The sequence below is a fragment of the Mandrillus leucophaeus genome, unplaced genomic scaffold, assembly GCF_000951045.1.
Source record: "Mandrillus leucophaeus isolate KB7577 unplaced genomic scaffold, Mleu.le_1.0 Scaffold150, whole genome shotgun sequence".
Lineage (NCBI taxonomy): Eukaryota > Metazoa > Chordata > Mammalia > Primates > Cercopithecidae > Mandrillus > Mandrillus leucophaeus.
Genome location: NW_012101477.1, coordinates 459,036 through 471,727, shown reverse-complemented (window position 1 = coordinate 471,727; position 12,692 = coordinate 459,036). Strand labels below are relative to the sequence as shown.

The 12,692-nt window shown below is 42.2% G+C and overlaps 1 protein-coding gene across 1 annotated transcript in view; it reads left to right on the top strand.

The window, feature by feature from the left end:
* Window positions 1–12,692, top strand: part of TOP1 (topoisomerase (DNA) I) — a 61,541-nt gene extending 48,849 nt beyond the window's left edge. The window contains exons 12-19 of the mRNA XM_011975021.1: window positions 1,268–1,411; window positions 2,400–2,585; window positions 3,858–3,926; window positions 4,769–4,883; window positions 6,356–6,483; window positions 9,905–9,999; window positions 10,217–10,366; window positions 11,404–12,692. Of these exons, the coding sequence (XP_011830411.1) occupies window positions 1,268–1,411; window positions 2,400–2,585; window positions 3,858–3,926; window positions 4,769–4,883; window positions 6,356–6,483; window positions 9,905–9,999; window positions 10,217–10,366; window positions 11,404–11,506 (990 nt within the window). The 3' untranslated portion in view covers window positions 11,507–12,692. The remainder of the gene's footprint in view (window positions 1–1,267; window positions 1,412–2,399; window positions 2,586–3,857; window positions 3,927–4,768; window positions 4,884–6,355; window positions 6,484–9,904; window positions 10,000–10,216; window positions 10,367–11,403) is intronic.

Sequence of the window (12,692 nt, the reverse complement as noted above, 5' to 3'; positions counted from 1 at the left end):
GGATCGAGAAGTGGAAGACATTGTTGCTCTAGGTACCTCATGCTTATGCACACCCAGAAGGCTGGTTCTGCCCCCACCCCACCGCCCACCCCTTTTCTTTGATAGGGTCATCCTCTGTTACCCAGGCTGAAAGGCTGGCTATCTTCACCACAGGTCTTATTTCTCTAGGACCATGGGCCCACGTCATAGTCAGGAACCAGGCATGTGTGGGCAGAAATCACTACCACTTTCCTTTGTTGTGGGTGGGGAAATTAAGAGCAGAGATTCTTGGATTCTTAAATTCCTTCTCTATGTTTATGTCATGTAGTCTGTTTTATGCTGTTTTATGTAACCCCCTGCTTCTGGGATTTCTTGAAATTTTCCCCTTCTCACTTGTCATAATTGGCTCTTGCTTGTGAGTCTATTTTCATTCAGCTTGGTAGCAGAAATTCTTCTTCACTATTGTTTAGATTCAGTTTTCACACGGTTTTAATAACCCTTCATTGGCTTTAGAATCAACTTTTAACCCTTCCACCAAAAGCTCTTATTTTTTTTTCAAGGCTTTCCAGAAACATAGTTCCTCTCAGTCTCATCAAGAAATGCTTTGAAATGCAGAAGTTAGAAAATGGTGAATAAGTATGGTTGTTCCTGGAAGTCATTGTGTCCTTAGTAATTACATGTTGTAGTCTTTGGTTCTGTGTCTCTGACAGCTTCACCACACTGTAATTTAATGGAATTCACTTAGATTTAATGGAATTCAGTCCTAGTAGAAAACTGCTATTGGGTCGCAGAGTTGGCAGCAAGGCTGTGAAACTGATGTGGGAATGAGGGTGATTATGTGCTTTGTGTTGACAGAATTTAGTTTTTGGGACATCCCATGTGGGTTTTTCCCAGGAACATAAACATTTTACAGAATTAAAACTAGAAACTTTCTTCTGGGAAAGCCTCAGAAGTCAGTTGTGCTTGGCAGTGAGATGGGACAGTGTGCATTCTTATCAGGTTAAATGTGCCAAACTCTCTCTTCAGTACTATTCTTTTTTACCTTTGCTTAAGGTCAAGTTCCTGCTCTTTTATTCAACGTGTCGCTTTGTCACCCATGCTGGAGTGCAGTGGCATGGTCTCGGCTCACTGCAACCTCTGCCCCCTGCGTTCAAGCAATTCTTGTGCCTTAACCTCCCGATTAGCTAGCCGGGATTACAGACTTGCATCACCTTGCCTGGCTATATTCAAAGTCTGCCTTTACTACACTGTCCCGAAGTAATCTGCCTTTGGGTTTGGGTCTTTATAGGGTGAGAAGGACTGGCAGAAATACGAGACTGCTCGGCGGCTGAAAAAATGTGTGGACAAGATCCGGAACCAGTATCGAGAAGACTGGAAGTCCAAAGAAATGAAAGTCCGGCAGAGAGCTGTAGCCCTGTACTTCATCGACAAGGTGAGAGCATCTTCCCATCGGCATTGTCTAGTGTTGAGCTTAACAAAGGGAGTTTCTGCTCTGCCCCAGGCCCTGTGCCACATACTATATATCACAACTCAACACACATAGAAATATATTTGTGTGTATAACTGAATCAGAAGTTGCACAGAACAATGCTTAGCCTTACTGTGAGCAGTAGATTCTGATTTTTTTTTTTTTTACTTTATTTCATTCCTTTAGAAAGTTGGTTATAACTTATAAAATTGGTTAAATAAACCATGCAGGTATCACCATTATATAGTTTTAAAGACCATGCTCTAGAGGAGATCAATTTCTTGGTACTCACGAGAAGGAAAAGAAGTTCATGTTTTTCCCCCAGTCTTGTGTTTTAACATAAGTTCTGACTTGTCTCAAAATTCACACTAACTTTTTAAGTTTGATTGCCCAGAGTAGCAGCACTCTCTCATTTGCTGCCTTATTTATTTTTTTTGTTTTCTCCATCCCCATTTCAGAGGACAGAACAGACAGAAGAGGAGCTTGAATATTTAACATCCCTATAGATTTCATAGTGGGTGGGGGAGGAAGTAACACTGCAGAATCCAGAGTTTCCAGGCCATGCTGACTGATGCTGTAGCTTCAAACAGAATTGGGAGGCTTCTGTTTTGGATTCCCAGAAATTGTATAAGGGTCAAAAGGCCAGGCGTGGTGGCTCATGCCTGTAATCTCAGCACTTTGGGAGTCCGAGGCAGGTGGATCACGAGGTCAAGAGATCGAGACCATCCTGGCCAACGTGGTGAAACCCCATCTCTACTAAACATACAAAAAAAATTGGCCAGGCGTGGTGGTGGACACCTGTAGTCCCAGCTACTTGGGAGGCTGAGGCAGGAGAATCACTTGAACCAGAGAGGTGAAGGTTGCAGTGAGCCAAGATTGCGCCACTGCACTCCAGCCTGGTGACACAGCAAGAGTCTGTCTCATGCTCACCTTTTCTTTCTTTCCTGGGCAGCTTGCTTTGAGAGCAGGCAATGAAAAGGAGGAAGGAGAAACAGCGGATACTGTGGGTTGCTGCTCACTTCGTGTGGAGCACATCAATCTACACCCAGAGCTGGATGGTCAGGAATATGTGGTAGAGTTTGACTTCCTCGGGAAGGACTCCATCAGATACTATAACAAGGTCCCTGTTGAGAAACGAGTAAGTTAATGTAGCCTGTACTGTCTGGCTTGTTTTTCATTATTCATCAAGCATGGGTTGACTGCTTTTTTGTGTGCTCTGCACTTTGCTGGGCACCAGCAAAAGTGACTTGAGACAGGCATTGTGGCACATGCCTGTAGACCCAGCTACTCAGAAGGCTGAGACAGGAGAATCACCAGAGACCAAAAGTTTGAGGCTGTAGTGTGCTGTGATCACACCTGTGAATAACCACTGCACTCCAGCCTGGGCAAAATAGTGAGACTCTGCCTCTCAAATTAAAATAAAAATAAATGACTTGAAAGAGGAGAGGTATTATTTGATATCTTTTGTACCCCCTTTTAGTCACTGTCCCGCCCTGTGCTATCTTCTGGTAGCAGTATTCAATTGAGTGGCCTTCTGTAGCAGTATTCATTGGAGCATGCTGTAGAATAGGCCCTTACAGCAAATTCAGCATATGATTTAACTGTATCTTAGTATCCCCTGGTCATGTGGCACATTTGTCACTTTGCATCTTTGCTCAGCCTCTCTCCAGCTCCTGAGTGAAAGGTTAATCTGTTAGTCCCCAGATCTCTGAGCCCATCACTGAAGAGGGTGCTACAGATCTATAGTCCCAATCTAATCTTTTCCATAGTATTGGGCTTGAACCAGAGACGTATAGTGTGCAGGATCCTAATAATCCAGCCCATCAGCAGTCCTCTTCTTATAAGGACACTATAATCAGTAATTAGGCTTTGCTAGCTGTGGAAGTACTCTGTATGAGAGACTAAAGAGATTTGACAATTAAATGTAATACCTGACCTCAGATTGGATTCTGTACTGGTGAGATAAAGGGCATCATCAGGTAAACTGACAAAATTGGACTGTGGACAGTAGATTAGATAACAGTATGTATCAATGTAAATTTTTGAAGCTGATAAATACTGTGTAAATGTAAGGGAATATCTATTTTTAGAACATACACACTGAAATGTTTGGGACCATATTATAAGTACTTATAAATGTACTTTAGGACCATATGATAAGTAAGTGCTTATAAATGGCTCAGAACAAATAATTATGTATATATATCTGTAAATATACACATGGAGAGAGTGAGCATACATGCGCACTGTGCAAATGGTGAATGGGGTGAAACGTTAACAGTGAATCTCAGTGACGGATGTATGCATCTTCCTTGTGCCTTTTTCTTTGCAAGTTTCTTTAAGTTTGGAATTATTTCTAAAGTTAGGATTTTTTCAAAGAATAATAATTAGGATTCACTTTGTCTTCTAGGTTTTTAAGAACCTACAACTATTTATGGAGAACAAGCAGCCTGAGGATGATCTTTTTGATAGACTCAATGTGAGTAGACAAAGCACACTATGTTGAAGGGAGTCCCAGCCAGAGCCTTACAGTACCTAAAGCAGGGGAGAGTTGCTGGCAGACGACTTGGGCTCTCCCTTTAGCCTGGCCTGCTCTGTGGCATCCCATACACACTGTCTTCCTCCCTCTGAGCCCACAGTGAATCTGCAGTCACGAGAAGACACATCTGCTGCAGAACAGCTGCTAAAGCACTCAGGGTTGGGGGTAGACAAGCCCTACCTTTTATCCTTCCCTGCTCCTGCAGCACTTTCACTTCACTGGATGCCCAGCCACCCCTGCTGGAGACCCAAAACCTGTCCCTGATATCCTAATAGGGAAGGACAAATTTGCTTTATTGGTCTGTTAAGCCCACCAACCTGGGCCAGGCTTGGTGGCTTATGCCTGTTACCCGAGCACTTTGGGAGGTCAAGTAGGGCAGATCCCTTGAGGTCAGGAGTTTGAGACCAGCCTGGGCAACATGGCAAAACCATTATCCAGGCATGGTAGTCCACACCTGTAGTCCCAGCTACTTAAGAGCCTCAGGGGGATTGCATGAGCCCGGGAGATGGAGGCTGCAGTGAACCAAGATTGCACCACTGCACTCCAGGCTGGGTGTCAGAGTGAGACCCTGTCATACACACACAAAAAGACTGAAATACTTCATAGAGAGGCATCATGTAACCCTGTATTCTGGAATTCTTTTCCTCTTTCCCTAACTTCCCACTTGTAGGGCAATAAACCGACAAGATTGTGACTGCACTGGCATAGATTACTCCTAGGACTGCCAGAAGGAGCAGGTAGTACAGCTTTGACCTAAATCTCTGTTGCTTTGTCTCCTCCAGACTGGTATTCTGAATAAGCATCTTCAGGATCTCATGGAGGGCTTGACAGCCAAGGTATTCCGTACATACAACGCCTCCATCACGCTACAGCAGCAGCTAAAAGAACTCACAGCCCGTAAGTATTGCTTGGCCAGACAGGGCCCACACCCCTACTAATGGTATCCCGTGTCCTTGCTTAGCTAAGTCTTAGAGTCAGTTCTACTTTTTTTCCCTACCATTGTGGTCACTTTTTCGCTTTAGACCTCTAGTAGCCAGCTAATGCTATGCTTAGTTGTATAAACATAGGATCAGTACTGTTTCCCCCTTCCCACCCCCAACTTCAAGATTAATTTCATGGAATGCTGACAGCTTTTCACCTGCTATGAAAATGCCTGCATTTGTGTTTTATACGTATATTACTTAAAAGCCCACAGAGTGAAGACAGTGCTGTGATGTTCTGTTAAATTGGAGAGAGTAAAGTTGTCATGGTTACCAGAAAAATACAGGAACAAGTCCTTCCCCTGAAGTTTCTGTCATTTTTTTTCCCCATAAGAGAGTAGATACTTTCTATAGCTGATTTTTAGAATATCATCACCAGGATCCATGGGCTTTTTTTTCCTGGAGCCCAGTCACTATTGAATTTCCACTGCCCTCTGTAAATACGTCAAGTGGCCTTAAAATATGAACCAGAAAAGCTAGAGGTAGGTATGTTGAGGGTCATTATTTTAAGGTGGTAGAAAGAATGCCACACTATACAAATAAAAACAATTTTTTTGGATGGCATTTATAATTTTTCTTTTTAAATAAGATACTACCAGGCCAGGTGCAGTGGCTCACACCTGTAATCCCAGCACTTGGGTAGCCAAGGCAGGAGAATCACTTGAACCCAGGAGTTCCAGACCAGCCTGGGCAACATAGTGAGACCTTGTCTCTACAAAAATTTCTGAAAATTAGGCAGGTATGGCAGTGTGCACCTGTAGTCCCAGCTGCCTGGGAGGCTGAGTCCAGGAGTTTAGGGCTGTAATGAGCTATGACCATACCACCGTACTCCAGCCTGGGTGACAGAGTGAGACCCTATCTCTAAAATAGTAATAATCATAAAATACTACTACCACCTGTGGCTTAAAACTTTTAAACTTTTAATGTCCCTTCAATTCCTCATTCTGTTCTGGCTATATTGGGTGGAGAGGTGGGGAGGTAGGGAGTGGCCAGCATAGAACTTAGGAATATGGGCAACAAACCATAGTAATATCAGCAGCACCTATGATGAGCATATGGGTGGGGAGGAAGCAAGGAGATGAAGGGTCCCTAGTCAAGTTCCCTGAGTAAAAAGAAAGATGTAGATTTTATTATATTACCTAGACTCAGAGTTCCTCTTGTGATGGGAATTTACCCAGCCCAAGCTTACATATAAACTTACTACTATCATTTTCTTAAGACTATTGACTCAAATTTTGACCTTAGTCCTTGGGGGCAACTTGAATTAATCATCTGAGTAAGATAAGGGCCAGCAGAATCATGGGGACAAGGCAGTGGGGGAAGACATACTGTGTGTTCACTTTTGGTGTGCAAACTGACCCTCCTGCTACCATGTTCCTTTCTTTACAGCGGATGAGAACATCCCAGCGAAGATCCTGTCTTATAACCGTGCTAATCGAGCTGTTGCAATTCTTTGTAACCATCAGAGGGCACCACCAAAAACTTTTGAGAAGTCTATGATGAACTTACAATCTAAGGTATCTTGGATAAAATGAAGGGAACTGTGTCTGCTGTGGGCAGATCATCTGCAAATGAGAGGATTTGGGGCTGGGATATCAGCAGGCCAGTTCTGGGTCTGTTGTAGAAGGTCTGTGCTAAAGATAAACAAATGGAAATATGATAGTAGTTAATCTCTAATCAAGATACTGAATATCAGAGTACCCATTGTTCAAGAAATCTTTCTTCTACAGATAGAAGTTCTATACTGGCCACTCCCTGTTTTGAAAAACTAACTTTGATGTACATTCTAATTGCTAATTACTGTCCTTATTGTACATGAGGAAAGTGGATTTAAAGAGTCTTCATAATTCTTTGCCACAGCTCAGAAATACAGCCATTTCCAAATTAGATTGTTTCAAATTGAAAAGATGATGAAACAATTATATATTTAAAGTCTTTCCAATCCTAGCATAGCTATTTTTATTTTTACGCATTCCACATGAATCATATTTTTATATAGTTCATCATCAAACATCTGTTGAATACTGGCCATGTGCCAGACAAGTTGCTGCCCTAGACGGAAAGACTGGTGTGCAAATAGGTGCTATTCCTTGTCCCTGAGCCTCTTTCCTCCTTCTGACTCCACCTGGTACTGAGCTTTTAAACCATAAGGCACTTAACATTTGATGATGAACATTTTTGTGTTAGCAATGACTTTATAACTAATTCATCCTAACGTGGTGGTCCACAGTGAGAATTTGCAGATATTTCATTATAGAACAGATATAAAGGGTTAAAAAGGAAACAAATTATATTGAAATACAGTTATCAAAATACATTTTAAAGTCCGATACAGTAATAGATGTGCTTCCTTATTAAGGTCTTGAGGTGGCTGTAGTAAATTTCAAGGTAGTAATTAATTAATATCAATGATACTTTAAGATTTCTGCAGCAATTCAAATATGAAATGAAAATGTCTAACATCTATTGATGATAAAGTCATATGTGCTGCTGCTATTATATTACTATGGTTTGTTCCCCATATTCATAACTGAAGAAGAAATGCTAAATTTCAGCTAGAGGCTGGGTGCAGTGGCTCACACCTGTAATCTCAGCATTTTGGGAGGTTGAGGTGGGAGGATCACTTGAGCTGAGTAATTCAAGACCAACCCGGGCAACAGAGTGAGACCCTGTCTCTATTAAAAATTTAAAAGTAAATATAAATAAATTTCAAAAAGAGGTTATTGAAATTATAGATGTAATTTTTTTCTCATCCAAGTTCATGGAATTCTATACTTGTACAACTGGAGTTTAAGAACTACTACTATGGAATGAGACTGCATTTTAAGGCTCAGAATGTTTTCCATTTGTTGAGATTTCCTTAAGATAAGTACCCATGAGTAATACAGCTGGTTCAAAAGGTACACACAACCTATAATTTATGCTACAGATGCCATCTGGCTTTCTTGAAGAGATGTACACGTCCACAGTGAATGAATATACATCCATAGACCTCTTGAGTCCTTGGATCATATGATTGGCAGGCAAAGAACTCTATAGATGGCCCATCCTAGCAGCTCACATTTGCTGCCACTCTGTTAAATGCTGGTCATCTGGAATTGTTTATTCTCCTCATGTTACCATTCCAAGCCAGAAATAAAAGCATGAATATTCAGGTGCTGTTTACCTAATTCAGGAAGACCCCTCCCAGGAGTATGAGGAGGTCTTTTGTTGCTGTCACTCTGGAACCACTGTTTGGGCAGCCCAGGCTGCCTGCCAGACGAGCCCTCCAAGCCCAGGATTCCTCTCCTGTGTGCCCACAAAGCAAACACACGCCCCTGTTTGCCAAGTGAATCAATGGAGTCTTTGATGCTTTGAGAGAATTTGACATAGCCTGCCAATTTAGCATTCACAGAAATGGTTAAAAGATTGTGGTTTGCTACATTTCTATCCTAAAAAGAATCTGGCTAGTGGTGTCTGTGACGCTTTTGTATATAGAATCAGTCCCCTCAGTTTGGCTTTGGACAACATAGATATTGGAAGTAAGCCATTCATAGTAAAACATATTTAGTGATTCTCTCACAATGGTGGCCTCTGTTTCCAGTCTTGGGCTGTGTGTGTTTAACAAACAATTCTGGGCTCAGTGAGCAGCCCAGTGTGTGTCAGACATGTTATTTACTCTGTGGAGGTTGTGTTAACCTCACAGATCAGCTAGATGGTCATAGATATGGGGTTCTTCTGTCCTCAAAGCAGCGTGAGCTCACTGACAGGGGCTCTAGCTCCATGTTGTTACCCACTGCTGTCTCTAAGCAGGAATCTAAGAACTTTCTCACCAGTGGTGCTTCAAGGATTCTAACAAGCAAGAAAGGCTGAAACTGCCCTTGTCTCTTCCCTTATAGATATGGATTCCACGAGATTTCACTTGGGAAAAAAAGCTCCACAGCTGAAAGTGTTTTCACATCCATTGAGTGACAACTAAGGTCCTTCCCACCTCAGAGCTCTCTCCTTTTTATTTTATTTATTTATTGAGACGGAGTCTCGCTCTGTCACCCAGGCTGGAGTGTAGTGGCGTGATCTTGGCTCACTGTAAGCTCCACCTCCCAGGTTCATGCCATTCTCCTGCCTCAGCCTCCCAAGTAGCTGGGACTACAGGTGCCCACCACCACACCTGGCTAATTTTTTATTTTTAGTAGAGATGGGGTTTCACCATGTTAGCCAGGATGGTCTAAATCTCCTGACCTTGTGGTCCACCCGCCTCAGCCTCCCAAAGTGCTAGGATTACAGGCATAAGCCACCGCGCCCAGCAACCTCTCTCCTTTTAAAAACAGAATGCCAAAGCTAGACCCTGCCATGTCCTGGTTTGGGACAGACTGGCTGAGCTGTTTGGCTTCCTGGGTATCTTTTAATTGCCAGTTTGTAACCCCTTGAGTACTCTCTTCAGTGCATCCATTTTCCTTGAGAAGCTGTCACCGCCTTCCCAGAGTACTGGTGGGATCTGAGGAACGAGCTGGGGTTGCCCAGTAGATGCAAGTATCCTGGCTTAGCTTCCTAAAGAGTAGCTCCTACAGTGTTCTTGGAATGAAAGCTAAAAACTGGCACAGGATCTATTTGATAAACAGCTGTCATTTGTAGCCGTTCTCCCAGATGTCTGACAGCAGAGTGTTCTCTGATGGAAAGATCAGCACCCAGATTCCCAGCCCCAGCGGGTTCCTTTCCCTGAGCCCCTAGGTTACTATGCTGTAGAACCCTTGTTTCTTGCAGGATCACTGAAGAACAAATAGTTGAATTCAGTAGTCCCTGTGCATCTTCTCCCTGCCTTCATGAAGCCACCCTTGGTGTTTTTATCTGACAAACCACTGACAGAGACAGCTTGGTCCAGATAACATCTAGGTTTCACCTTGTCTTGAGGGAGCCATTTTCCTCTACAGCTCATAACCTTACCACTATTATTTCCCCTAGATTGATGCCAAGAAGGAACAGCTAGCAGATGCCCGGAGAGACCTGAAAAGTGCTAAGGCTGATGCCAAGGTCATGAAGGATGCAAAGACCAAGAAGTACGTACCTGGTATTGTAAAAGTTGGGGCGAGTGGGGAAAAGTGTGTGCAGCATCTGTCAGAGGTCCTGGGGCCCTGGCTTTTCTATGGTTTCTGAGGGATGTCTTTTGGAAATCTCTGTACTAGGGCTTTTATTGACTCCAAGTGGCAGCATGGGTACAGTGTGCTCTTGTTTAGAGCCCAGGCCTGGTTCTTGAGGACTGTGCTATTCTTCTAGGGTAGTAGAGTCAAAGAAGAAGGCTGTGCAGAGACTGGAGGAACAGTTGATGAAGCTGGAAGTTCAAGCCACAGACCGAGAGGAAAATAAACAAATTGCCTTGGGAACCTCCAAACTCAATTATCTGGACCCTAGGATCACAGTGGCTTGGTAAGTGTTGAACCTTCCTTGAGCTCCTGCTGCTAGCTTGAGAAAGGTGGAGGGCACTGGTGGCCTTCACATGCCATTCCTAAGCTGCACACTTTTAGTCCTCTGGGGAAACTTCTGGCTTCAGCTGTGTACAAGTTACTTTGGTTGCTGAACCTTGTCTGTAAATGCATTGCAACATTCTGGTTGCTCCTAAATGGTCAGTGCTGTCATACTGCCTTGTAGTGTATGTTATGTTTTTAAGAGTCAGGTTCCATCCCTATTCCTTATGGAACTTTAGGACAGGAATGGAAACTCTTAGCTTCTGGCAAAATAGGAAAGAGCCCATTCAACTCTACCCTTCAACAAAACTTCGTTGAAATTTTTTGCAGTTGAAGGTAGGAACAAGAGATAAAGATGAGAATAGAGATCTGAGCAACTTACACAGAGACGCAGAGGGGTCTTTAACAAAGGCAGATAAATATTAGGTTTCTCTCTGTGTGTCACACACACTGTCACATAACATCTGAAACAAGTGGCTTTGTTTTGGAAGATGTTTAGTTTGAGCTGTTAAGTTCTGAGCATAGGTGGAGATATCCTCCCCTATGGCACTTGCTAGTCCGGGCTAAAGGTTCCACCTAACTCTTTTGTACCAACTCTTTCTGCTCGTTTTGCCTTGTTTGGTGCTAGAGGTTTGGTTAGCTCTTAAAAGGCAATATAGTATAGGGTTAAGAACATGGAGAAAAACTGCTTGGGTTCAAATTTCAGGTCACTTACCAGCTAGCTGTTTGAGAAAATCAGTAAATTACCTAATGTCTCTGCCTCAGTTTCTTCATCTGTACCTTTTTTACTTGTACATCTGCAGAAGCACCTACTTTAGAGATCACTGCCAAGATTAAATGAGTTGATCACATAAAACCTTTAGAACATGCTTGGTGCACTATTAAGTTGCATCCTCACTAGACAGATGTGAAAGAGAAGATGGAACATCTGACCCTGGGCTTCAGATATGGGCCATTGCTGAGTCACCCTAATCCCCCTTATTTCTCCTTTGTTTGCAGGTGCAAGAAGTGGGGCGTCCCAATTGAGAAGATTTACAACAAAACCCAGCGGGAAAAGTTTGCCTGGGCCATTGACATGGCTGATGAAGACTACGAGTTTTAGCCAGTCTCAAGAGGCAGGGTTCTGTGAAAAGGAACAGTGTGGTTTGGGAAAGATGGATAAACTGAGCCTCGCTTGCCCTCGTGCCTGGGGGAGAGAGGCAGCAAGTCTTAACAAACCAACATCTTTGCGAAAAGATAAACCTGGAGATATTATAAGGGAGAGCTGAGCCAGTTGTCCTATGGACAACTTATTTAAAAATATTTCAGATATCAAAATTCTAGCTGTATGATTTGTTTTGAATTTTGTTTTTATTTTCAAGAGGGCAAGTGAATGGGAATTTGTCAGCGTTCTACCAGGCAAATTCACTGTTTCACTGAAATGTTTGGATTCTCTTAGCTACTGTATGCAAAGTCCGATTATATTGGTGCGTTTTTACAGTTAGGGTTTTGCAATAACTTCTATATTTTAATAGAAATAAATTCCTAAACTCCCTCCCCTCTCCCCCATTTCAGGAATTTAAAATTAAGTAGAACAAAAAACCCAGCGCACCTGTTAGAGACGTCACTCTCTATTGTCATGGGGATCAATTTTCATTAAACTTGAAGCAGTTGTGGCTTTGGCAGTGTTTTGGTTCAGACACCTGTTCACAGAAAAGCATGATGGGAAAATATTTCCTGACTTGAGTGTTCCTTTTTTAAAATGTGAATTTTTATTTTTAATTATTTTAAAATATTTAAACCTTTTTCTTGATCTTAAAGATCGTGTAGATTGGGGTTGGGGAGGGATGAAGGGCGAGTGAGTCTAAGGATAATGAAATAATCAGTGACTGAAACCATTTTCCCATCATCCTTTGTTCTGAGCATTCGCTGTACCCTTTAAGATATCCATCTTTTTGTTTTTAACCCTAATCTTTCACTTGAAAGATTTTATTGTATAAAAAGTTCCACAGGTCAATAAATTTAGAGGAAAATGAGTATTTGGTCCAAAAAAGAAAAATAATCAAGATTTTAGGGCTTTTATTTTTTCTTTTGTAATTGTGTAAAAAATGGAAAAAAAACATAAAAAGCAGAATTTTAATGTGAAGACATTTTTTGCTATAATCATTAGTTTTAGAGGCATTGTTAGTTTAGTGTGTGTGCAGAGTCCATTTCCCACATCTTTCCTCAAGTATCTTCTATTTTTATCATGAATTCCCTTTTAATCAACTGTAGGTTATTTAAAATAAATTCCTACAACTTAACGGAAA